The 27,358-nt window shown below is 37.5% G+C and overlaps 1 protein-coding gene across 1 annotated transcript in view; it reads left to right on the forward strand.

Moving 5' to 3' along the window:
* The window catches only part of AGPS (alkylglycerone phosphate synthase), a 52,900-nt gene that overhangs the window by 13,311 nt on the left and 12,231 nt on the right, over positions 1-27,358 (forward strand). Inside the window, exons 3-15 of the mRNA XM_065840770.2 lie at positions 2,839-2,929; positions 6,993-7,113; positions 7,195-7,269; positions 8,936-9,007; positions 10,834-10,913; positions 13,081-13,161; positions 16,327-16,452; positions 17,818-17,926; positions 18,353-18,480; positions 21,573-21,624; positions 23,892-23,968; positions 25,510-25,622; positions 27,230-27,299. Of these exons, the coding sequence (XP_065696842.1) occupies positions 2,839-2,929; positions 6,993-7,113; positions 7,195-7,269; positions 8,936-9,007; positions 10,834-10,913; positions 13,081-13,161; positions 16,327-16,452; positions 17,818-17,926; positions 18,353-18,480; positions 21,573-21,624; positions 23,892-23,968; positions 25,510-25,622; positions 27,230-27,299 (1,195 nt within the window). The remainder of the gene's footprint in view (positions 1-2,838; positions 2,930-6,992; positions 7,114-7,194; positions 7,270-8,935; positions 9,008-10,833; positions 10,914-13,080; positions 13,162-16,326; positions 16,453-17,817; positions 17,927-18,352; positions 18,481-21,572; positions 21,625-23,891; positions 23,969-25,509; positions 25,623-27,229; positions 27,300-27,358) is intronic.

A 27,358-nucleotide genomic window follows, 5' to 3' on the forward strand; every position in this document is an offset into this window, starting at 1 on the left:
TCTTTGTATAAACTAGCACGAGCTAGTTTGAGTCAAAGTTTCAAAAACCTAACTTATGTTGAACACTTTAATCCTTGATTTCTTAATTTTCAGACCCAGATTAAAATGCAAAGCCTGGTCTTATGCCCTTGGGTTCACTGTATAATATTTAGGGAGATCTTGATGTCTCTCCTTCTGCTAGGATTCTGACTCTTGTCGCTTTGCTCATTCTTTCATCTGATATTTTTAGTTTATCTGGGGTAGGTTATGCTGCACAGAAAATATATGCAGTGTGCTTTGATGTTTAAGGGCTGGACTTGGATTATATTTTTTCAGGAGAAAGCATATTAAGGCTGCTGTTTGAGTAGCAGTTGCTGTTCTAGAATGGGAGAGAATGGTGTGTTTTCCATTTCCATTGGCATTCTCTCTCTCTAACTCCTGGATAATATTAGAAACGTCCTGTTGGGCAACACCAGTGTAGTTTCTATGGAACACTCTGTCACAGTAGCAAAGGAGAGTAAAGTGAAAATAGGAGAATAGGCATCTGCAAAGACATGGTAAATACCTTGTCCTTTTAGTATCTACTTAAAGATCTGTTGATAAATTTGTCTAATAGGTTTCAAGTCTGTCTTCCTCTATAGCATCCTCTGACACAAGTTGCAGGTTGCTCTTGTGTCAAGTACTTGTGTTTTTAAACCAAGTATACCTTACTGTGTTGCGGGGTTCGGTTAATGACAGTTCTTAAGCCCATCTACTGCTTTATTGATTATACAAGATGCAATCATGTCCTCTCTTCTCCTTTCTCTCCATGCTGGGGAATCCCGGGCTCTTTAGTCTCTGTCAGGCCCCTTGGTCTTTATAGTTGCTGTTCTGTGAACCCTCTCTAGCTCCACTACATCTTTCTGGAGATACAGGGACAAAACCAGTGTGTAACACTCAAAGTGTTGGTACCCCGGGTTTCCACAGAGCAGCGAAGAGTTGAACTGTCTTCTTTTGTATGCCTACCTGGTTGATGCATAACACTGGCTGCTGTTGTATGTTGTCAATGAAGACGCCATGATTTTTCCTATACTAACTACCAGTCTGATTCTGCAAAGTATGCAAGTAATTTTTTTCACTCTTGGAATTATCTACATCTTCCTTCTTTGTCTGCTTGGGTTTAAGGTACTGAGTTCCATCCCATCAGTGTAGTATCTGTCTACCCAAAAGAGCTTAATATTATTCACCTGGTTGGAGAGACCATCCAGATCACTGATGAAAACTTGATGTCAAACAGCACCAGTATGTGGCAAGTTGCACTCCTGAGTCTGTCTTGGACAGTGATCAAGAAACCTTGCCCTTTGCTTCTTGACTTTCTTATCCTTCAGCCTTTTCTTTAGTACTTTAGAGAACCTTTTCTTTAGTACTATACAAATGTATTATCCCAAATAGCTTTTGGAGTTGCATATAGCTGCAGAGGTATTAGGGAGTGTGAAATTTAGTGTTACTTATATCTCCTTTATTCACTGACAGTTTTTACACATTGATAGAATTCCAAGGGTTGGTTAAACAGGATTTCCCATTTTGAAAGTCATGTTGACTTTCCCAAGAGACCATGCTTTTCCACATATCAAGTGATCTTTGTTATAGACTCTACCATCTCACCAGGGATGGATGATTCTTGCTAGTCTAGAAAAGAGAGCACACCAGGCTGACTTGAGTCTCTCTGTACCTTTGCAAATGCATTAAACTTTCATGGCTTATTGCACTTTCCTTTTTGTAGAATTCACTTAACTGTTTCATGTGGACATGATGAAACAATAACAGCTGTCACAAGGAAGAACTGAATGCTGTATTTCAAGCTGAAGAGTCTAGCTTGAGTTGAGATAGGGTTATGGCCTTTTATCTGTAGCAGTAGTGTAGGGTTTGTTTGCCATAGGAGAACTGGGAGGTGGTTGACGTGAGGAAACAAAAGGAATTGATCTTTCTGTGTAATGGGTGACTTAGTTGTAGAGGTGGTTGCAACAGCTCTGAGGACGGGGTCATAATTGAATTAACAGTGACTGAATAATCTCAGAAGGAAGACCCATGAAGTTTAATGCAGTGACCCAGGTACAAACTATAGTAAGGATTCTCAGCTGCTGAAAGTTCTTAATACCAAAGAAAGGTCCTTTTTCTGTTTTCTTTGGAGAATACTTGTGCATACATAAACATACACAAGATGTGTATACGTATACACTTAATAGATTATCCCTGCTTTGTGTCCTCAGCCCTATTTGTTTTCACACGTGGTACACATATTCACCAACAGCTCCTTTGTCTGTAAGTCTTCATCTGTCACATGGCTAAACTCTTGCCAAAGTGTGCAATAGAAATAAATTCATGTTGTCTGATGGATTCTGATGAGGGCAGAACCTTCAACACTGTGTTTCCTCTTAACATGTAAGGTGTATTGAGCTGAGTCTCTGTGTCTGAGACTGTTTCTGTTCACATTGCATCGTGTCCTTACACACTTGTCCTCTACCTGTAACTGGCATATAAACTGTGACACTGGTTTCTGTCCTACTGAAAATGAGAGACCTTTCTTAGAAGTAAAGATTCAGGGGGTGGGATATCTGAAAAGCCTTATGCCACAATTCCCAAAGATCATGAAGGTAAATAATACCCAAGATATTGACAACTGATTTTGTGTGGAGTACATAACAATAAAATATAATGAAATGTGCAGCTGCGTAAAAACTAAATCTGCAGAATCTTTGCAGGCTTGTAGGTAAAGAATTTGATTTAAAATTTAAGTATTTGTGCATACATAAAATCAAAAGTGTATCTAACATACAGTCTGTTAATTTAAAATGACCCTGTGTAATATTGACTTTTCAGGTACAGATTAGGTGGTATGGTATTACCAACTTTTAAGGAATGGATAGAAAAAACCTTTGGAGCAAGTCTGGAACACAGAACTACCTCTAGAGTAAGTAAATAGCTGAACCAGTTCCTTTGAACATTAGTCTTGGTGGTAATCAAGACCACATTGTTAAAGATGATTCAGCTGTTGTCCTGAAAGTCACCTTGCATGTTATTGAAATATACTGTATTAATATTAATACAGTTTTTGAAAAAATTGTTCCACATGAAATGTTTGACTTAGCATGACTGTGGTTCCAGGTTAACTGGTAGTGCTTTTGTTGGAATTGAAGTCTCCAATACCAGGAGGTGTTTTTGTCTTTGTTTGTAGGTTGCTTTTCAAGATGCAGAAACTGTTAGCCTAGAGGGAATTGTTTATGCAACTTGAGCACTGTTCATGATAACAAAGACAGAAGGTTCAGTGAAGTTAAACTGTGCTGTATTTTCAGTGTATTTAATGATACCCAAAGCCCAATGTTTCTTCAGTCTTCTAGTCAAGACATACTTTAATCTGCTATGAGTTGCACAGTCTACATCTGCCAAGATATTTTGGAAAAAACTGATCTTGATGTGTTTTCCTTGACCAGGATTACTCTTAACTGTCAGCTGCTTTAATTTGCTGCGACCAGAGATCTTGAGACATTGTTCCCTTTCTACATGTAGAGGAAATAATAGAACTAAGAGTCAGGATGAGGGTGGCTTCTTGAATGGTGTCTTGGTTTCGCAACATGTCTTGCAAAACAGGTTTTAAGGATACCTGCCAGCAATGTTGAATGCTTTCCTGTTGTGTTGTGCCCCTTTGGTTTTGACATTCTTGTTGCAATCTGAAACAGGCTGACTGCCTTGACACAGAATAGGACTCTTTGCAGCCTCCAGTGTGTATCTGAACTTCTCGTAGCTATTCTCAACTACTACTGTAGGTCTCCCATTTTCATGTCTCTCTGATGGTTCCTAGTTATCTTTCAGGCTGTTACGCTATACTGGTCCTTCACCTTCTATCATCTGAGCATGAAGGAACTTGAGTATTGGAATGGCAGTAGGAGAAAGATCTCCTGGACCATGTGTCTTTCATCTTTTGCTGCTTCTGTTCTATAAGACTGGAGGATTCCCTGTTCCATGTGTTTTCGTGTGGTTGGTTTTTTTCCTGCTATAATTAGCAACAGTAAATGTACCTGCTTCTGTGAAGCTCAAGGCCTGGTGTGTTTTCACTTTTTCAGACAAGAATCCCCAAAGATAAGTCTAGACCTAGTTTACATGGGCTTACTGTCTAGCCTTTCAGTGCACAAATCTTAAAATATTACAATACCGTAAGAATAAATAAAGGTATATTTTTGCTTGGCGTTGTATGTAGGATTTATATGGACAATATTAACTCTTCAGCCTTTTGTTTTCAAAGATGAAAACAAAAGGATTAAAATGCTTATAGAAGAGAGGTAAAAATCAAGATACTTAAAGCCACCTGGAAGGAATTGTCATAGTACTTTGTGTACCTCTTATGGACAAAGATCTTCAGGCACTTGATGTTCAACTTGAAATGGTTGTTCTGTCTGTGGAAATCCATGAGGAAACCGAAGTTTAAAATAGAAAATGTAAGCACAGCTAACAGGGATTTTTTTAAAGTGGCTTAAAGATATTATTTGGTAGCTGGTTCTTTGTTTCTCATGTTTCTCGATTTCTGTCAGAGCTCTGCTATTTGGGTTAGCAAACAAGACTGTGTGAATGTGTATTAATAGCAGAATAGTAAGAGCTGAGAGCAGCAGTCCAGGACCTGAGTTCCTCTGTGCTTGTTGTGACTGACCCCTACAATCATGGTCTCAGCAGCAGTGTACCCCTCACCTAAGCAACACTTATGTTATCCTTAAAGCAAGTCAGAACAGCACTTATCCTCTTCTAGAAGTCAAATCATTGTTGAAACTGTATTTTTACTAGGCCATGTCTCTCACATGAAAACTTCAAAACAAACACTTGGCTATCCTTTTGAACCTCTAAATGTTGTTAGCTATCAGTCATGAACATCCCATGCAGATATTGCTTTCTGAATTATTCATGTAAGTACTCTTAATTTCTATATAACCTTACATAATTTCTTGTAGGGTGGACAGGCAGGCCTGTTCCAACCCCATGGGTGTTTTAAATGCCTGAAAACCTTACTGTTGAAAGTTAAAACTTCCCTTCTTTGGCTCTTATTACTTTGAGAATCAAACCCATTCAGAATAGGCTGCTGCTGTGGTGGCAGATGGGAGACTATTAATCTCTATTTTCCTTGCTGTTAGTTTGTAACTGGTGCTATCCTCTAAGCTTGTATCTTAAGATGCATGTTGGCAAAAAGTATTAACTGTTCTGGAGGTTATTAAGAGCAAAGATAGGCAAAACTCTGTTCTGGGAAAGAAAAGCTGAATGGGTGGGTATATAACTTTTTTTTTTTGGTAGAAGACTGAAACTTCAGAAGGTGAAAGAAAAATGAATTCAGTATTGCTGTTTGCTCTCTATAATTTCCAAGAAGCATAGGCTAGGCTGGTCAAATAAATGTTTTTTGACTATGTGAAACACTATACAAAATACTTTTTGCTGTAAGCAACCTTGTTCTGGCATCATTAGGCAGCCTGTAGTCTTTCCTAATGGCTTTATAACAACATTGCAAGAATGTTCTTCTATTTGAGTTGAAGATGACTTCTGTGAATTTGTCAGTAAGGTTTTCATAATAGAAATTTAAAAGCACTGGACTGTGTTCTAACTAATTTTTGTGCAACTCCTTATTTTTAGGAGTGTATTTAAAACAAAAGATGGCATAGTAAAAAATTTTCAGTTCTCCTCTTCTTGAACTTGAGGGATTTTTATAACTAGAAATAAGATTCTTGACCATAATTTTCTTTTGCAATAGGATTTGAAGTCCAGAAGTTAGTTAGAAGACAAGCCTTACATCTAATTTTAAACTGCTTGATTTGAGGCCATTTGTAGTAGAAAACATAGTGCTTTAGGGAGGCTACCTGTAGAAAAGTATACATCAATTTATTGGCTCCATTTTTAAAGAGAAAGAAAAGAAAAAACCACCATGGTTTTGGAACCATCAAAAAACATTAAAAACATTACACTTAATGTCCACAAAGATCTTATTTTTTTGGAACTGGATTCTGTAAAGAATCCTCATTCTCTAAGTGGGTTTAAAAAATAAGCACATGAACTGTTTTTATGTGCCTGATATCTGAAGTATACTCTAGAAAAGGGAATTAAGTGTCTAGGTCTGCATTCTGAGAAGCCCTTAGAATACTATATGACATCTGTTGTAAGGACCTGGAAGAACAGGTTGTTAGAAAACCTTAAGCAGGGATTCTCCCTCTGGATCTGCAGAACCTTGATTCAACCCCAGTTGGTAAGCCAAAATGTCCAGTGTACCTTCTTTGAAAGAATTTTTTTCCAAGGTGTTGATTAGGACTTGTAGCTGGAGGCTTTCTGGAAACACATGCATGTTAGTGGTTGAGCAGGGATTTTTATCAAGTCTTTCTGATGTGTGAGGTCTACTCAAAGTATACTGGTGGTGTTAGTTCAAGTCAAACTTAGTTTTGCCTGGCTTTGGACTTATGATTAGGCTTTGGTCCAAAATGGATTTAACTTCCACTACATGACAGGAGAAGGGGAAGTGAGTTGGTAGAAACAGAAGTGTAAGTAGAAGATTTGCAGAGTGGTTAGCTGCTTTAGTATGTATTCCTCTGTATTGGAGGAGGGATTTATATTCAAAAAGGGATTCTGACTTTCCATTCTACCCATTTATCAACAAGAGAGTCTGTAGTTCCGTTCAAGCAGCTGTTTTTGTTGGATCTTGGGAAGTCTTTAAAAAGGTATTTTGTTTGGTCTGCACTCATAAGGTGGTACATTTCTCCAAATTTCTGGGGAGGGAAAAGGATAAGAATGTGTTATTGGAATAAAACTTTGTGTGCATCTGGTCAGCTGAGTACCAGGTAGGACAGGTGGGATCAGCGATTGAAGATGAGGAAGAGAACTCCTGTATTTCTGATCTGAAATAGTTGTGTTTTGGGTATCAGTTAGTGTTAACCTGTTTTTATTGTTTCTATTGTACAGAAATGCTGTAACAGTGAACCTACCTTTACTGAACCCACTTTCTTATATTTTAGGCATCCTTAAATGTTAATGATGTACCTCCATCCATTGTAAATGAAGAATTTCTTCAGGATCTTAGAGCCACTAAAATCTCATATTCACAAGATGCAGAAGATCGGGTATTCAGAGCTCATGGTGAGAGAACTTCATTTATGTAACTGTGCTGCTTTTGATGCTTCCTTGTTTGAACTTGTTAACTTATTGTTTGTGTTTCAGGTCACTGCCTACATGAAATATTTGTACTCAGGGAAGGAATGTTTAAGCGAATTCCTGATATAGTTGTATGGCCTGGTAAGCTTTAATTGTCTTACTCTCCCTCCTGATCTTGGAGGCTGTTATTTACTAAACTCTTGTGCTTTCTTGTTATGGGGGAAGCTGTCTCTTGGTTCACTGATGTAACTCATCTTTATAGCAATTGAAGGAATTCTCTCATGAATGGTAACCATGATTGTTTAATATCTGGATTGTAGATTGTGCTTGTGAAATCCCATCATTTTGTGGGGAAGTCAAATTTATTAAATATTGCTGAAGTTTCTGTTGACAGCTGAATTTGTGACTTAAGTAACCACAGCATAATTTGAACTTGTATGTTCACCAAGAATAGTTGTCTAAACTGCAGTCTCAGTCTTGTTTTTGAAAGGAGTACATAACAGTAGAAGGGTAGTGAAATGTTTGTATTAAAGACCTTTGGTTTATAACATGTTGTACTTTAAAAAAAGGTACAGCACCTGTAACTCCTATTGGAACACTTTACAAAGGATCATTGACTTGAAGAAAGAGCAGTGCAATTTGAGTGCAGGCTAGGCCTACTTTAAACAGACTAATAACTAATGCTGTTGTACATAATCTCTAGCAGAAAATATGCTTGCTTCTTTCTAGTAGAAGGATACAAATACTTAAAGCTGATATGACTTTATTTGTGCACTTGTGTGAATTTTCTATTTGAGTCATAATTCTCTGATCCCTAGGAACTACTTCCAGTAGCTAACTGAAAAGTCAGTTGATCTCAGTAGCTGCCAATTTCTGTTCAGCTGTACAAATCCAACTCCTTCCTTACCTTTTGTAACTTTCTGATACTTTAGCTGCACTGCATTAAACAGCCCAAAGTTTCTGGTAAGAACTTAGTCTTAGCTCAAGTTTACTTCCTTTATTTAGGGGGAAAAAAGATCTCATACGGGAGGCATAAAAAGAGGTGCTGTAAGTGCATCTCATTACTTGAGTACAGGTATTGACATGACAGCAGTGATGACTATGAACAGCACTTGCCACAGCTTTTTGTGCAGCTCCAAAATCAATAAAGTGATTGACTTACCACTGTTGAAAGCTGCTCTGTGTGGCAAGAGCAATGTAGCCAGAGTTAATAAGCATGTTTATTCAGTCCTGCTCATTCTCTGCTGTTTGCATAAGCTCAGGTACATGCTGTATTTGATCTTTTTCCTTGCCTGTGCACAAGGATTTCTGCTTCCTTCTTTGGCCAGATACAGAATACATTGTGAAAAAGTAGGTTTCACCAGCAGCTCTGCTTCTGAAACTGAATGTTAGCCAGGAGGAAAAATGTGGTGTTCAGCTCTCAGAAGAGACTTCTTTCTCACTTAAATTGGACCATTTATTTTCAACAAAAGCTTTAAATTTTGTTTTCCCAGACACCTAGATTAATTGTTAACTGTTTGGTAGCCCACCTTGCCCTGAGAATTTGCATGTTTCAATTTGTGAGTAGAGTGGGAGACGAAGGCTATAGTTAGTTCTTCAAATGTAGAATTGTTTCAGGTTTAAACTTTGCTCTGGAACTCTGATACTTCTGAGCCCAGCTCTTATTTACTGCTTAACCCTTTGAAATGTCATCCTTGCTGGTGTCAGAAAAGGAGCTACTGCTTATTCAGAAAACCCTATTTAGTACTAAGCACTAATAATGGTACTATGCATAACTCCTGGTTTTTGATTGTTTGGACTTTTTTAGTTTGCCATGAAGATGTAGTTAAAATTGTGGAATTAGCCTGCAAACACAATCTCTGCATAATACCGTTTGGTGGTAAGTGTTATGGAATCTCAAATCTGTTTAACATTGCTAGTGCAATATACTTGAATTTGATTTAAATATGTGATCGTAGTGATATTTTTTTAATAATAGTTCAATAGTATCTCAAGAGTGGTCTTAATTTTTTTGTGATCTTGCAGTATTAAAAGCTGCTATATTCAATTTAGTGGAGGTCATTAAAAGTATGTCAACATCTTGAATATTGAAATTGCAAGAGGAATGATTGAATGAAGCTGAAATCTACCTCTGTGCCTTGGAAGTCTTCTAGGAAATACGTCAAGAAATTCAAATGTCTGTGTTAGAGAGATCATGGTTTTGGATGGATTACTCAGGCTCTGTTCCGAGAAACCTATGTAAATTAGGGTTTTTTGTACTGTTGAATCTCATAGGTCCCATGAGGATTGTGGTCACGTGCTGTAGTGCAAAAGCATTAAGGATAATTCTAATTTTCTTTTAGACATTGTTCAGTTTGAGAGTTAGAGTAGAGGTTCCTATGACAAAAGGTTTTCAGGAAGTGTTCCAGGTGCAGAGCACAGGTAAAGGCATCTATAATCTGTGTCTTTCTCAGCCTGAAGAACTTCTAAAGAACTTCAGGTTTTTAGTTGTGGATGCTTTTTCCTCTAAGGCTGCTGAAGTAGAGTCATGAGCTGCTTTGTTTTGACTCAGCTCAGGGAACTTGGGATGTTGGCTTTCATGAGTTCATTCTGTGATAAGCTTTTTGGTCAAGAACTCTTAATTCTGTGGGATAGATCTGTGTGTTTTACTTGGTACTTGCTTATGCTGTAGGAGTGTAGCCCCTGCAGGAAGGACATTTACTATTTCAGAAGATCAGCATGGCACTTGAAGGCAACACCAAACCAAAGGAGCTGTTTTTCCCTCCAACACTGTCACTCTTGCTAGGTCTGGAGAGTTGCAAGGCTGCTGCAGGTCACCTTTGGAAACAATAAATTGGTACAGCTGAAAGCAGCAATACTGACTATCTTTTGTTCACTGAGCAGGATAGAGAAAGATCTTTAGATTGTTTGCCAAGTCTGTTTGTACTGAACTATTGTTAGCTTCTGGAGTTGCTACTGTAGGAGTTGGTATTTGAGGAAAATGCCACATTTCCTATCATTGGAAACAAAGTTGACAGGCTTTACTGTTCTTGGAGGCTGTTGTGTTAGTTGACACTGTCTCTGTACTTGCCATTGGTTTTCACTGTGTATCTCTTAGCTTCCTAATCTCTTTTCCTAGGGCTTTTGCAGCCTTTCAGAAGCCAAAGGCTTCTTAGAGGCTGTTCTGGGACATCCTATAAAAATACATTAGAAAGCTCCAGAGAAGTCTGACATTTGGTTTTATCTATATTTTTTTATATATAATTATACCCTTTGTTTCTTTCACGCTTTCAGATAAGTATTGCATTCCTCTATTAGGCAGACTTTTAAGCAAGTTTTCTAGGTGGAAGTGTAATGGCTTCCATAGTGATCTCAAAAGTATATACAGAAATCATAGCTCTCTTAGATGGCTTTATTTTTTTTAATCCTTCCCTGTTTTAAAACTAGTTTGGACTTAAAAGAAGCAGCTGAGATGGTAACAGAACTTCATGGTTGTTTGTTGAGTGCTGTTAAAGCACTGTCAGCTCCAGTGCTGCATTGATTTCTGTGAAACCTGGTTTGGGAGAATGGACAGCCTTAAAAGGCTAATCACCAGCCTCAAACAGTTAACTTCAGTGATCTTACTTTATTAAGTTCAATATCAGAAGGGAGGGAGTGGGAGAGGGATGGTATGAGAAGAAAAGCTACTTAGGAATTTTGTGATCAGTGTCACTCCCATATTTGCAGGAGGGACGAGTGTCTCTAGTGCCCTTGAATGTCCTGAAGAAGAAAAAAGAACAATTGTCTCACTGGATACATCACAAATGGTATGTCACTCTCAATGTTCCATTTCTTTAAAATTATCCTTTGTTTACTTTGGTGATAACCAGTGATTGAGTTTTCTTTACAAGAATAAAGTAGGGATGGAAGTATTAATCTGTACCATGTATGATTAAATCAGTTAAACTGAAGGTGTATCAATATTTTGCTGATATTAGCCTGTAGTACTTCATAGGACCTGTATGTATTTAGTAAGAGAAAAATCACTGTTAAGCCTCCTTATGGCAGCTTTAAGAGAGAATTGGAGGAAGCTGCTGTTCTATATTGGAACTTGTATCTGAGGTTAAATGAAAGGCCAGGAGGTAGTTATTTGTTATTACAAATTTCACTATTTTTTACAGACTGTAAAAAATACTTAAAGCAAAGGTTGGCAAGGTGACCTAATATCTATAAATCAACATGAAGGATCAACTTTAAAGGCAAAAATCTAGATTTTAGTGTAGATAGCATCTAGAGAATGTGAAGTTCGTAGCTTTATGGCAGTCTAGAAATGGAGTTCTTTAAAATTTAGTGCTGGTTTTCATATTTCTATTATGAAGGAGCTTCATACTTTTAAAATGATAGTTTTACGACTACATGGTAATGAGATGCCTCAGAAAGAGCTCTATCTTTGATGTAAGGCTCTGCTGCCTGAGCACCTGCTGAGCTTATTAACTCCTGTAACCTTGAAGGTAAGACCTGGGGTTTGGCTCCATTTTCTCTACTCAGTGGTGCTTCAGTTACTTATTTCTCAGCATGTCTGGCTGCAAAGCGATTTCTTCTGCAAAGGCAGTAGCTGTGTATTGAAGGAAGCTCTTTGGGTGTCTGTCTGGTGTGAAATGTGAGGAGTGCGATGCTGAGCCAGGTCTTCATTTGAACGCATTGATTCATAGCCCATGGCTTTGACTGGGGGTGGGAAGGGAATGTGGTTAACTCGTCATGCTTTTGTGTCAGCTGGATATGTAAGTAAACACCAAATCAGAAGAGAGACCATTTTCATGGTCTCTGCAAGCCAATTCTTTTAGTCATTAATGAGGAGGGAAATAAAGAAATTAAGATGAAAAAGAAGCATTGTCAGAGTTAAAACCTGGATGTCTCAAAGCAATTAAGATGATTGGCTAAGCTTTAGTATTTTAATAGACACTTAATGGGCATTTTTGTCTTATGTGTAGGGTCTATATTGCAAAAAATTTGATTTACATAAGCATCTTAGATCAGTTAAGCCATTTATGTTGTAACTAAAGGTGTCTGAAAGGAGCTGAAATAGCTGGCTTTGAATAATTGATTAGCTCAGATGTTGTGAGGGGAGACAATTGCTTAAAAGCAGAGTTTAGTTGGACTACAAGATGTCCATATTCGTTATTTGAAAAGTCAAGGCAAAAGGAAATTCAAGCTGTTCTTCTATACAAAATTAATACACAAAATTATAGAAGTACACCAGCAGTGTAATTAATAAAAATGGAGTGGAAGCTGAAGCTTCTGTGTTGTCCTTATATAAACAAAGCTAAACCCATATTCGTTAAGTTTCTCCTTCAGATGGATTGTCCTCATTGACAGTCATGGCTAGTGTGCCATGTAACTTGCAGTGTTTACTATTTTTCCTGTTTAGTAGAATATACTAATGGGACAGTGAGTGTCTCAACAGACAATGATGTAATCCTTCCAAATATCTTCAGTTTTGAAAGTATGTATGTACTCTGATATCCTGTAGTAATATCGTGATTTTTGCTTGCTCTGTCAAAATCCAAGAGCTGAATTGGAATAACTTAATATGGCCTATTTAACCCATTGAGTATGTTTAGGAATACTTTTCTTGCTGTAACTTGAGGACTGAAGGTGCCTGAATCCAGACATGTTAATTGGGAAAATGCTTGTATTGCTTAACTTCTGTAAAAGCTTTGACTTAATTTTTTTCTGTCTTTTCTATATTATTTCTGTGAACATTCCTACTATAAATTGACTAATAAGTATATCACTCTCTTACAGTGATGACTTCATAAATTGTAACGTGTTGTGTAGCTGTTTGAGGGAGCTAAGGGCTCAGCTTCCACAGCTGTGATAACTGGAGTTGTATTAATAATAAACTCTGTGACCAAGGATGTTGATCCTATAGCATTAGGGAAGGAAATAAACAAAAATATTTAACACTGATTCTTAGTTTTGGCTTTTCAACAGAATCGGATTCTCTGGATAGATGAGAAAAATTTAACAGCTTGTGTGGAAGCTGGCATTGTTGGACAAGATCTGGAAAAACAGGTATTTTTACCTTGTCAAGCACTAGTATTTCTCCATATTACTCTTAGCTGTTCCTTGTGTCTTGCCGAAATAGTTGAATTCTAGCTTAGTTTTTGTGTTTTCAGGCACACTTGTGTGGTAAGCATTATGTGCATGGCTGTGAACCAAATGCTGTATTTGAACACCCTTTTTCTTGCTCTAGCCACAAAATGGCATTACAGTAGTAAGCTGTGCTTCCTGTTCCAGACCTTAGAATAAATCTTGTGATTGCAAGGCATGACACCTGGTACCAATTACCAGGAAAGGTGCAAATTGTCATTTTGTGATGCATGTTTTAGTCATTTTGGCCAGAGATAGTTTCCTCAGGTTAGAACGTAGAACAGATTTGCTGCTGTTGCTGCTTCCTAAGGCCAGGAGCAGAAGAGAAGCAGAAAGGATGGAGAGTTGCCCAAAACAAGAGTCCAGTGGAAGATGAGATCACCTTCATTTCTAAGTGACCTCTAGTGGCTTTTAATTGCAGTTTATCGGATGAGCCGCATCACCCTTTTTAGGGTCTTTCTCAGTGCAAGTTGTGGATGTTTGTTACTATTCTTCAAGATGTGCAGTTCTGCTTATCTAAAAATATGTATTGTAGGACTTGTTTCATAGCGAAATGTTGTCTAAACTTTTTAGTGCCTTTTTACAAATATACAGAAATTTGAAGGGTTTTTGAACTTTTTTACACCACTTTTTAGAAGAAAATTTGTCATACTTGATTAGCAGAGCTGTTTCTGATGAGAGCCCTTCTTGCCTCTTCTTTTCCTTTTTATCATTTGATGTAGTATGTTAACCCTTCCAGATCTGTTTGTCTCAAGATTGGAATTAACATGCAAAGAGTATATTTTCTGCACTTAAATGACATTTTTTCTAGGGTAGCAGTTTGATATTTCACTACTATCCTATGCTTTAAACACCACTACTCTTCCTTTCACTGAGAGTAAGGCCAAAATTCCATTGCTGCTTATAGCCCTTATGAACTGAAATACTACTGTTGTAGTTATTTTTGAATATTTTTGATCAAAAAACTTTTTTCAGTCAGGTATTGGACTATGAAGAGAGTACTGGCTGTCAATTTGTTCAATATTGAGTATAAACTAGTATTCATACAAAGGGTTTGATACATGGAGTGACTCTGAGCATGTGAGGACTTACATGCAATTTCTTCAACATGCAAAGAATACAAAATCAGATAATCTACTTTGTGTATATATGTATATGTTTTAAAAACTTATACTGGAATTCCAGCATTACTAGCAAATAAGATGTGATTAAAACTATGACTCCAAGTTGTGCTTGTTTGTATAGTACAATCTGAGCATAACTGACTTTAGTATACTGCCAATGCAGACTTCCACTGGAGTACAGGTAGAATGCAGAGATAAATTTGGACTGTGCAAAGAGGGAACTATTTGAAAAGGGGTTTTCTTGGTTGATTTGCAGCTTGCTAGTATTAAGCTTTGGATTGGAGACTAATCCAACTTCTGTTTTCATAACAGATTTTATCAGCATTATCTAGGAATTATGTTGCAGTGAAGAGGTTTGCTTCTTACTGTGTTCCTAATTTCCTGGGTGCTGGAGTTATTAGTAGGCTATCTCATTTACAGATGACATGAGCCCTATAACAGTAACTAAAATCAAGCACTGAATTCTACACAAATAAGATCTGGAAAACCTGATACTTGTCAAAAGTTAGGCTGTAAGTGTTGTAATGGGGGATTCAAAATCAGTGTACACTTCACACATTTGTCTATCTTAGCTAGTGACTCTAGTGTGAATGTGACACTGTTTTCTGTGGGATGAGAACCCCAGATATTAGTGGGTTCTATAGATGAGCCTCAAGTTACTTGTTTTTGTCAGAACAGAATATGGAATAATAGCTGATAGTTGAAGACTAAGGGTGACAAATGGATAATGAAGGTAGAACAATATTTGATATCATTTTTTGTAAGAAGCATTATCAATCAGTCTGTGATTCTGTAGGAATAGCTAGTACATGCTCATTTTCTGGATGGGGCTGTTTCTTGCAACTGCAATGTGCATAGCAGAATCCTGTTCTGTAAGTACTCTTAGCATGTGCTGTTCATCCAACAGCATTCAAGGAGTTTAGACCAAGTGCTATATATGTGCACAGCCAGTTACGAGTTTCCAAGTGCATGGTCTTCTGCTGTATCTGTGTTTATACAACTTGTAGAAATTGGTAAATTGTAACTGAAGCAAACTTCTTGTCCTCTTGGAGAACAAAGATGGTGTGGGCTCTAATGCTTCCCTAATACATGACCAGTGAGCATCTAAAGTCGCAAGCTCCTGTGGTGTGAGAGGACTGTGACCTAGATGGGTCACTGTAGATGTTATATAGAAGCAACTTCCAATTTTTTAAGTTAGAACCACTTTATACAACAGAATGTAGTTAATGAGCCACATTGTGTGGTATATTTAAATACTGATGTCCAACTGGGTTGTTATCAGTTGGTCAGTGCAAATTGGTCGTCTCAAATGTACTAACACAGTTATTGCTTAATGTGAGACTGCTGTGTCTTTAATTCTTCCTGTCCAACAGCTTTGGTGTTGTGATTCTGAGGCATCCAATCAACCTCAGGTGCTGTGCAGATGGCAAAGCCAAGCTAATGCAGAAGAATGAGAAACAAGTGACTACTTAATGTACAGGAATGCATGATCTGCATCACAAATAGTTGACAGCATTGCACACAGGAAGCCCAACCAGATGGTTGTATATTATAACACATCACTCCTTGAGAGAATTAAGTACAGGCAATTTGCTCACATTTTCTGCAGACCTGCTGCATATCACATTAGGATAGAAAGAAGAGATGAAGTGCCTTATTTATTGACAGCATTTGTGCAAAGTTGGCAGTTACTTATAATTTTTTTCTGTATTTGCAGCCTCTTAGAAACAATAGAGGCCTTAGTTTTAAAATGTGAGGGAAGAGTATTATAGGTTGATATGTAGCAGAGCATATGCACAGTAGAAGCAGAATCAATTTTTTTCTTTTACATATCAAAGACAAAACTTGTGCCTGAATAAATGGGTGTGTGCTCAGGATGTTTGTGTTAAAAAACAAACTGTAGAATATAGAGATCTAGAGTACTAAGCAATGCAGGCTCTGTAGAATTTTTTCCTTTTTTTAGCTTGCTGAAAGTGGCTTCTGTACAGGCCATGAACCAGACTCCATGGAGTTCAGCTCACTAGGAGGATGGGTAGCAACACGAGCATCAGGCATGAAAAAAAACATCTATGGAAACATCGAAGATCTGGTAAATCTTTCTAATATTTTCTCTAATCAATTATTCTAATTCAAGGCTTAACTTCAATAATGGCTTGCAATGAGAGGGAAAAGGGCCAGTAAAGTGTGGGCCTCTTAACAAGTGATACAGTTTTGGCATCAAGTCTTGTCTGAAATACTTGTTTGCTTGCTTTTGGTATTAGTACTAACAATTTTATTGCTGATCTAAAAGTCAGTTTCATTTCAGTATTCACTGGCTATGTTGAGGAATAGCATTACCTTGTACTGGCTCTGGTGCCTTCCACCATTTTGCACTATTACTCCAGTGCAATAATCCCCTACTGCCTCAGTGGTGCTGAATGATAGTTTTGCGTGTCCTTTGAGATGTGCAGCAGAAGGCTTTACTATCATGGAAGCGTAACTTCAGGTTAAAACAGCTTCTGAAATTTTCATTAGGAGGAAGTAGGGTTGAAAATTGATTTGGACCAGTTCAAAATGCCACAGTGAGAAACTTTCAGGGAAGCATTTACCTTCTGAGGAAACTTTACATGTAGAAATGGTGTGTTATAAGCCACCTAAGATCCACTTCTTGCAGAATCAACAGTTTGTAAAATGCATATAATGGAATTCACGAACAACTCTGAGTATGTTGGAAGTTACTTAGCTACCGGTGCTTAAAAGTTTTAAAGTCATTACTTGAAATTCAGTAGTTTTTCCTCATTTAAAGGTTTCACTAAAACCCAAACCCCACCCTTCCTTGATATAAAATAATTGAATTAAGGATTAGAAAAATCTGGGCTCTACTGCATGTGGCTGAATAAAGCTGCAAGCAATAACATTGAAAAATATTTTGAAAAAATCAACCCTATAACCTTGCATATCTATCAGTCTTATGGCAGGTTTAATATAGATAATCTATTTCACAGAGCTTACTTCTGTCTTTCTTCCTAGAGAGAAGTATTTCTATAGCAACTGATGACTGAGTTATTCTAGGTTTATCAAGCAGCAGTTCTAACGCAAAATTTAAAACCTCACTTCTTCCTCTGAAGTACTATGTATAAATCCTGGATTAAAATCCTGGTATTCATAAAGTGCTATCTATGCTGAGAAACAAAACTATTTTAACTGGTACTGTCTGCATGTAGCTAACATTTGATTTCATTTGACATGGAACAAGAAACAATCTGAGTGTGCAAACCATGCTGTGTTAGAAATAAAGGCTGGTAACAGTCCTCAGGTTATCCCAAAAGTTCCTGGGGCTGACTACAGAATGTCTGAAGTCTACAAAGCTGAACTGTATCAAGCTTAAAATGTATTTTGAAGAAAATAAATATCGTACAAAAACCCCTCTGTCCTTAGTACTGGTATTTATAGTCATTGCCTTTTATTTAAACAGGTGATTCATATAAAAATGGTAACTCCTAGAGGAATAGTAGAAAAAAACTGTCAAGTACCTCGCATGTCAACAGGACCTGATATCCATCACTTCATTATGGGATCTGAAGGTATTTCAGTCATTTCATGTAACTGCATCTTAATTCAGCTTCTGTAATGGCTTGATGAGCATCTTTAATGCTGTGGCTTCCATTGTGTCTGTGCATTGCAGTATGTGGGCATTAATTTCTTTTGTTAGGGTAATACATTGATACCTTAATTAGGACTGTGAAGTTCAGCAGTTCTGAGCAGTGCTTAAAACAGATCTGTGAAGGTAACAAACATCATGATTTAGAGGATAACTTCTAAGGATTTAGAGGATAACTTGTAAGAATTTGCCACATAAATAGGAATAAATTGCCTACTACTGCAATACTGAATTTTTGGGTTTTCCAATTTGTTACCTTACAACATCCCAGGAACCAGTTGTTAAGTAGGACAACTTGTAAGAAGTACATCTTGCAACACCCCACTAATTTTTTTCTTTTGTCCTGAAGGAACTCTTGGAGTGGTTACTGAAGTTACAATAAAGATTCGCCCAGTCCCTGAATACCAGAAGTATGGCTCTGTGGTCTTCCCCAACTTTGAGCAAGGGGTAGCCTGCCTAAGGGAGGTGGCAAAGCAGGTAAAGAAAAGCTGGCTGACTTCACTCAGGAACACAGATTTTAGCACTAGGGGTGTGCTGATGCTCTAGTAGTTTTGGCAATTGATAACCAAGGATTTGAAATAATGTGAACCTCATAAGTATGTATGGTCCGTGAGACAGCTGGAAACTATACAATTGAGGATTGAGCATGTTCTGAATTTGCTTGATTTTTCTGGGTCAAATTATGGCTGCACCCTTTGACAGCTTATTTTTTTCAGTGGGAGTTTTCTGTGCTGAGATATGCAAATTTGGCTTTGCATCTCCTTCAACAGAGAGCTTTATCCTTAGATTAGTTCAGGACTGTGTAAAAGGAACCAGTATTTAAAGCAGGGGTGTCAAACTCCATTTCTCCAGTGGCCACATCAGCCTCACGGTTGTCTTCAAAGGGCCAAATGTAATTTTTGGTGTGTATAAATGTAACTACTCCTACAGTCCTAAAGTTATATTTGGCCCTTTGAAGGTGACTGCAAGGCTGACGTGGCCCCTGGTGAAAATGAGTTTGACACCCCTGATTTAGAGGAATTAAGTTGCAGGATGCAACTAAAAGGCAGTTGAATTTATGGCTCTGAAGTAACAAAGGAACAAAATTCATGCAATGGAACGATATAGGCTGTGTTTAGAAAACGCTTTTTGAGGCAAAGTGACATGTTGAGCTGGGTATTTTGAGGTGGAATTGTGCTTACACTGTAGTATTAAAGTAGAGCCTTCTGAATAGTGTGGTCAGATGGCTTCATGTAGTACAACTCAGACATGGGTATTGAAATTGTGTAACGTTTTTCGTGTGGCTATGCTTCCAATCAAATCTTACACTGGCTATCCTCTTTCTTCATGATCTTATATTGTGCAAAACACATCACATAGTTTCTATGAATGGTGGCATGTACCCTGAATTAGGGAAGTAGTTTCAGAAATGTTTTAATTAAGGCCAAGCTAAACACAGATTTACATTTTTTCCAGTGATTGGTCTAAATTAATGACTTAATGTTCCAAGCCAGATGTTCAAACTGGTATGTGAATGACATGTATATGTGAGTCAGCAGCACTTGCTGGTTCTTCTGTCATGCTTCTACTGCTAGTGCTTTTTTTTGCTGTTAAAGGTACCCAGGCAGACTGGGAATGCTTGAATCACATGGCTGGTCAAGATTTTAAGTCAATTAAAGGAACTAGTCTCTTTTCCCTTGCTATGCACTTAAAAGTAGAAAAAAGGCACTATTAGCCACTTAGTGTTGATCCATGTCTAAGCTTCTGTTACTGTTTCACAGCTTCTTGAGCCTGAACTACTACTTCCTTTCTTCTGTTGCCCTTTACATCAATCTTGGTAGTAATTACAGTGACAGCTGTCCAAAAAGCTGTTTCTTGTCTGTACTGGTGTACATTAATGTAAGCATAACCAAGCTGTAGGTTGTGAGTGGGTTGGTCTCTTAAAACCACTCATCCAACCTTGTTCTGTTGGCCTACCTGGTGAGCTACCTTAGTTCTTCCTTATGCTCTTTCTTCCTACTGTGTGACCAAATATATATTAATGATATGATGGAGGGTGAACATGTCAAATTAGGTGATGGAGGTGTACTTCCATATCCATGTGATTAGATGAAGACTAACCTAAGATTCAAGCTTTGTCATTCCTCTGACCATAAATTTTAGCGTGACTGCACATAGCCATCACAGATTACATGATGTAGGCTTAGCTGTGACCAGAAACTTGCCTAACTGAAGACAGGTATTCTTACTGATTTTTGGATTTCTGTACAGTACAGAATCTAGATGGGACCCAGATATGGATTTTAATTACAGTCTGGCAGAAAATTAGTGTACTGGGTATGGCTGGAATGGAGTTAACTTTCTTCATAGCAGCCTGTGTGGTGCTACGTTTTGTGACCAAAACAGCGTTAACACACCAGTGTTTTGGCCATTGCTGACCAGTGAGTGGACGGTGTCAAGGGGTTCTCTATTTCTTACTCTTTTCCCACCAGCAAGTAGGTTGGGAGTGGACAAGAGGCTGGAAGGGAACACAGTTGGGACAGCTGACCCAAATTGACCAAAGGTATATACCGTATCATATAAGATCATGGTCAGAAATAAAACTGGAGGGGAGAGTTTTCCAGGGGTTGCTGTTGCTTGAGGACAGGGTGGATATCAGTCAGCTGGTGATAATGATTGCTTTTGCATCACTTTTTGGTGGTGTTTTTTTTCCTCACTTTGCTTAAACTGTCTTCATCTCAACCCATGAGCCTTCCCGCTTTTGGCCATCTGACTTTCTCCCTGTCCCACTGCAGGGGGAGTGAGCGAGCAGCCGTGTTGTACTTAGCTGCCTGCCAGGGTTAATGCACAACAATTAGACTTTAATGGGTTTCGTAATGCATGTATGTCTCTGATTAGATAGCAACATAAGCTTGATATTCTAATCAGGTATGGTATCTTTCATGCATATGGCAATTTAGAAACACACTTAGTACTCAAAGGTCAAGATATTTGGACTGTTCCTGTACTACCTTGAGGCTAAACTGAAAATTCTCAATGTGTTGATGACTCCACCAACTGGAGTGTTGCATTGGATGGCTATAAACTCTTCAGAAGGGACAACCAAGGAGCTGGAGTAGCCCTTTTTGTTAGGGAGTATTTTAGGACAAGATGAAATGGCCTCAAGTTGCACCAAGGGAGGTTTAGATTGGATATTAGGAAAGATTTCATCACAGAAGGGGTTGTGAAGCAACCAGGGAAGTGGTTGAGTCACCATCCCTGGAGGTGTTTAAAAGATGTATAGATGAGGTTCTTGGGGGCATGGCTTGGTGCCAGAGTTAAGTTATGGTTGGACTCGATTCTGAGGCTCTCTTCCAACCAAAATGATTCTATGATCATATCTAGATATACTGAATAGATGTTGCTACTCAAGGGAAAACAAAGGGTCACCCCTTTTCAGTGATGGTGATGGCCATAGGTCTCTGATATCAAAGCGTGCTTTCTTTTATGCTGTTTTTAAATGAAAATTTGAATGACATGAATTTCAGCAAAACTATGTACATAATCTTTTTATTCTCCCTCCATCTGATTCCTATAACTTTGCCTCCAAGAGGTGTGCTCCTGCATCAATTCGCCTTGTTGACAATGCACAGTTTCAGTTTGGTAAGTATATTGACCTTCAGGAACAAATCTCTTTCCAGGGGTTTTGATTTTTAGTAGCTTAAGCCTAGTTTAGGCAGTAATTCCTTTGCTCAAAACTAGACAAAGAAACTAATGAACCTGAAGTACATACTCCAGATAGTGCCATAATGTGTACTTTCAGAAACAGAAGACTTTCTCTGGGAAAACAGTATCAACTACAACAGTCACTAAAGAGCCATGGTCTTCATATAAATACATAAGATTTTATTTGGCTATCTTTCCATTCTTGGCATATAGTCTACTGGAGAGTTTGAAATTATGGGAGTACTTCCTCTGTTTTGCTGTAAAGAGCAGAAATGATAGATTTGCAATGTAGTACTTGAAAGATTTTCTTGCTGAGAGTACTAGTGAGAAGTTGGGTATAAAAAAAAAATGGGATGCATATACCTTACTTTGAAGGTAAGTTGGTTGATTCCTCTAAATTTCATAAGAGCATCACAAGTGATATACAGATTCCTCAGAAGTAGCAGGGGTTTTGAAAATATTCTAATGTGTCAGTGATTGAGTGGGAGAGAGGCAATGACATACTTGTTGAAAGCAAGCTGTTTTATTATTAAAAGCAGCTCAGATGTAGTGAATGCATAACTGTATGCTAACAGAACTAAGCTATAGGCTTTAAGTGTAGAAAGTCATTTGAGATTTCAACTGCCTCAAATACCTAAATAGCACAGTGTCAGACATACAGAGCAATCATGTTTAGCACTTCATAGGGAAAGCTGTAGGAGATTTGGCAAAAGATGTGTTCTGGCTCAAGACAGTCTTGAGGAGAACCTGAAGTTCCACTACTGAAAAGCTAATAGTTTACAGAATTTGAAGGTCTTGCTGAGATGGTGCTATTTTGATTGAATCCCAAAGACAAAAATGTGAGGTGTGATTGACCTTGAAAACCTCATTTTAATACCACTCGAATAAGTCAGAATTTCTGAAACATCTTTTGCATAGAAGCCTCAGTGATTAATCTTGACTTCAAATGGCATTAACACGATGATGTTGAAAAAGTTGAACTTGGTTTTTCAAACCAAGGCAATCAGGATCTTTAAGACCTGAGAGCCCAGCAAACTTTGCTGGTTGCTTTGGTCACTCCTTTGAGTTGTATGTGTCTGAAAAAAACACTGTAACAGAAGCTAGATGCATTTTTCTTTCTTTTTGATTGCTAAGAAGTTTGACCAATTACAAGCTTTATAGAATAAATAATTCTTCTACTCTTTAAGCTTTGATCTGAGGTTGCAACATGTATGGTCACCTGCAAAACATAATTTCAGGTGTGGCAACATGGATTTTTTTTTTTCTTGCAGTCATTAAGTATGCTTAAATCCAATAACTTTTACGAATTGTGATTAAATAGGTTCATGTTCTTCTGTTATCTGGTGCTTTTCTGTGCACTTGAGGTGTATGTCTTGAGGTTCTTTTATATCTCCAGGGAGAGTCCCTTTTTACTGAAGAGTGAAGGAGACAGATCAATTGCTGAAGCTCACGCTTTTTTTTTCCAGGAGGAAATACTCTGAAGTATTTTAGAAGAAAGTATTATGGAAATGGTGCATAACTTTTTTTATGAATTGGGCTCACAGCATGTAGGCCAGATGCAAGACTGTTAAAGTGAAGCAGTAATGGGAGTTCAGAAGTTGCTTGTGACTGCAAACAATGGAACAAACAGTAAAAGACTTTCATCTCAATTAAACCCAGTCCTGAGGCAGAGATGTTAATTTAACAGACTCCAAGACACCATTTATATATCCTGGTAATTTTAGTTCCCTGTATGTGATTAAGGAAGCAATTACTGGGTTTATGTAGAAAATTTTGCACAAGTGACATAACCGTTAAGGAAAAAACTGCGTGACTCCTAAATTGCACCACTTTTGGCTATTGGTTTCAGTGGGTTTGGCATAACTTTAAAAAAGGTCACAGATTTTGTTTAGTCTAGGTGTAAAAAACTAATGAAGTGCTCTTTTAAAATTTTCCATGTGCCATAATCATATACTTGTGAAGATCTAAACTAGTGTAGCCTTAAAGTGTCAAATGAAATATTTGTGCACAGTTGTATGCTTTAAAAATTCCTAAATCATATTCTAAATGGGTAGAGAGAAGTCTCTTTAATTATGATAATCGAAGTGCTCTAAGTGATTCTTGCAACTTTGACTATCAAGCTATTTTTTGTATTTGCACATTGAAGGTAGGAATTTTAAGAGCACTGTTTGCCTTAACACACCTTTTTCCACTTTTTGCCAAAGGTCATGCTCTCAAACCACAAGTTGCATCTATTTTTACGTCATTTTTGGATGGACTGAAAAAATTCTACATCACAAAGGTAACTTTTGGGGTTTAATACTGTTTGGAGCTTTGCATGCTACTCGAAATTCAACAGTCTTTTTCGTATACTGTCTCTAATGCAATGGAGTTTGGGTGTAACAGATCCTACATTGTCGTGTCAATTAACTTGAGATTCTCAAGGTGGTTTAGTCCAAAGTGATACTATCAGTTTGAGGAGTTACTCCATGAGAACTGTTCTTACTGGTCATGTCTGTAAATGGGTTTAATTTCCTAAATGTTTATCACTATGCTAACAACACTTCTTTCTTTTGTTAGCTATGCTGTTCTTGTAGGACTAACTGATAAGACAGATCCTTTCTCTGGGGAGGTATATTCTGTTTCACTGTGGTTTTCATGGTGGTGTCTTGTAGGGGTGGCAGGATGCAATAACCTTTTCAGAAATAAGAATTTGGATGTCTGACAGTGGCTTACCGTACAGATTTGAGCTCATTAGTTAGAGCACTGAGCCACCACAAAATATTTTGACTCCTTGCTGCTTTTTTTTAATCTTCCTGGTACCTTGAGTTAATTTCCAGTAGAGTTATTCTGTTTGCTTAAGAGAATAATAAAAGGAATAGCAACTAACTGGGATTTTTGTAGCATAGCTCTTTTGCATAAAGGATGAATTTCAATCTCTTGACTATTAATGTAACTTCATATAATCTTACTTGGTGCATAAGTAACAAGTTACCACAAGCAGAGTAGAGACTGGAAGAAATGATTGCCACTGGAAGGGGAAAGGTTTTAAAAAAAAATTGCTGGTCAATATACATATTAAGAATACATTGTTCTAAATTTTTACTCTTTTTACCTGGAAAAAGTCATTAAACTTTGTTGCAACTTTAATCTCCATTCCTTCTGAATCTTGCTTAGTAGTGGTACTTCACTGGAGCTAATTAATGAAAAAAAATAAAGGTAATGTAGAAAATAAGTCACTCTTCCTTTTTGGACCAGTTGTGAAAATGTAACTCTTGACTTACTCCTGAAACAAAGCCATACAGACAGCCTGACTGCATTACTATTAAACCTTTAATAGTTTTCTCCACATTTCCACTGGGATATGCTCCCTGCCACAAATCTAGAAGCTATTTTCCTTTTATAGTGATTTTCACAGCATAGAGACTTTAGTTGTATCAGCAGTGTGCCCACAATTTTGAGCAGTGATGTGTATGGTCATCAGTCATCTTCCTGCTGTAATGTGGAATAGCTGATAGAATATGTGTACGTCTTGCTCAAAGCATTTAAGATCTGTTCTTTCTTCAGCATAGGTGGACAGCTGTTATGTCTATCCTGCTTTTTAACAGGGGAAAAAATGACAGAGAATCTGTTATTTGAGTGGGTTTATAAATGCTCGCCCTGTCAAGGAAAAACTTGATTGTTCTGGGAGTAAGTTTTTGGAAGATTGTTTTCATAGTCTTTCATCTTAGTTGCAACAACACTTAGGAACCAGAGCACATGCTGTATATTTGAAAAGTAAAAAGTTGTTGCTTGTATTCTGCCACACAGGCTATGACATAATACAAAGTTTTCTCTCTGCAGTTTAAAGGATTTGATCCCAACGTACTATGTGTAGCTACCTTGCTCTTTGAGGGTGACAGAGAGAAGGTTCTTCAGCATGAAAAGCAAGTCTATGATATTGCCACCAAGTTTGGGTATGCTTTTAATATGCTTTTGAAAGAACTTTTTCCATATGAAGCTGGGAAAAAAATAGGGTTACTGTATTTCTATAGTGATTACTGTATGGATATGTTCTCAATTTACTAGTGGCAAGAATCAATTAGCTACTGAATGTTCCCTTTGATAAATATGGCTTGTGCTATCTCTTAATTGGTAACCTTAGTAAAAAATGTCACCTGTCTGTGTATTGCAGAAAAATAAGTGTATGACTAAATATAGAATTGATGTTACTAAAATGGAATCAGTCCTTGTAGTTGCTTATGGGCATGGAGGCTGCCTATTTTGAGATACTGTGGTCTACATTTTAACTACAGAAGGGGAAGACAAAATCATAAGGGTAGTATTAAATCTTGACAGAATTGATGTGAGCATATGAATACAAGAAGCTTGTTTAAAACAGGAGTTTGTGTTCAGTTAAAGGAATTCAGTGCATTTCTGTCCCAGACTGTGTTCTATTCTTACAAAGGAACAGAAAACATTCCTTGGAGTGGCATACTAAGTAATGCTTAGGTAGTTTGTCCTCCTGCTTTGATTAAGCATGATTGAGGAAAATCGTCATTAAAAGTGTGATTTGTCAAGAATATACTTTTTTCTTTTTAATAAAGTTATTGCTAGTATTAGTCTCAACTATTCAAATATATGTAAGTATTGTTTTATCCATTTCAAGGCTGTCCTTCCTGAAATTTGTGTTTTGATTGTGCTTTCATTTTAGCACTTAACATAGCTTCTAAAAGTGAAATTTCACTTGAGCAGCTTGCTAGCATTTGGTGATAAGAATAACATTGCTCTTGATCTTAGAGTATTTTAGTTATTTTAATGGTATATGCATGAAGAGGCTTCAACTGTGAAACCTTTGGGTTTTGGTATTTCAAGATGGTTTATTGATAAGGGGGAGACTTCCCTGTTAGAAGATGGTGCTGTCTGTGCTGCTCAGTTAAGGCTATTACCTGGTCTGAAACTCTAAACTGTTTAATGGTCTAAAATGCTTTAATTCTGTCTTTCTTCAGGATGTCTGATGCTTTCCCCCCACCCTCAGACTTAGGGGAGCTTCTAGGGAGACAGGTTACAGATAAATAGCACTTTCTTGTTCTCAGAAACCAATAGGAGCATGAGGTCTTTGACCTAACTTGATAGTTTAGTGAAGGCAAGGCTTCCTTTAGTGCTGTGTTGTCTTATCCATTCACACCAGGATGTCAAGTCAGTCTTGTTCTCATCACCTATGGGCACACAAGTGCACAAATCTAACATGCTTAAATGTAGTTAAACATATTTCTGTAAATGTACAGCAAAGATATACTGTATCTAGTTCTGTTGCCCCTATTCTTTTGTGATGTTTGAAGGGTGATACTTTAAGATCACATCAAATATTTTGTTGTTGTTTGTCTATTCAGATTATGAAATGAAAAGAGAAATACAAAAAATTAGAGGTCTGGTCTGAAGTAATTTCTTTTTTTGCTGCTATTGTAACACAGCTTAGAGATAGCTATACTTGCACATGTATATAATCAAAGTATTTTTAAAAATATTTTGGAAACTGGTGACTACTGTTCTGGAAAGTTAAATAAATTCTTGTTAATTGCAGTGGCTTGGCAGCAGGAGAAGATAATGGACAGAGGGGATATATGCTGACATTTGTCATCGCTTACCTTCGGGTAGGTCACTGTTTGTCTGCCTGCTGAAACTTCTTTTTATTAATGTAATGAAACATGTG

Source organism: Patagioenas fasciata, chromosome 7 (genome assembly GCF_037038585.1).
Source record: "Patagioenas fasciata isolate bPatFas1 chromosome 7, bPatFas1.hap1, whole genome shotgun sequence".
In the NCBI taxonomy this organism is placed as follows: domain Eukaryota; kingdom Metazoa; phylum Chordata; class Aves; order Columbiformes; family Columbidae; genus Patagioenas; species Patagioenas fasciata.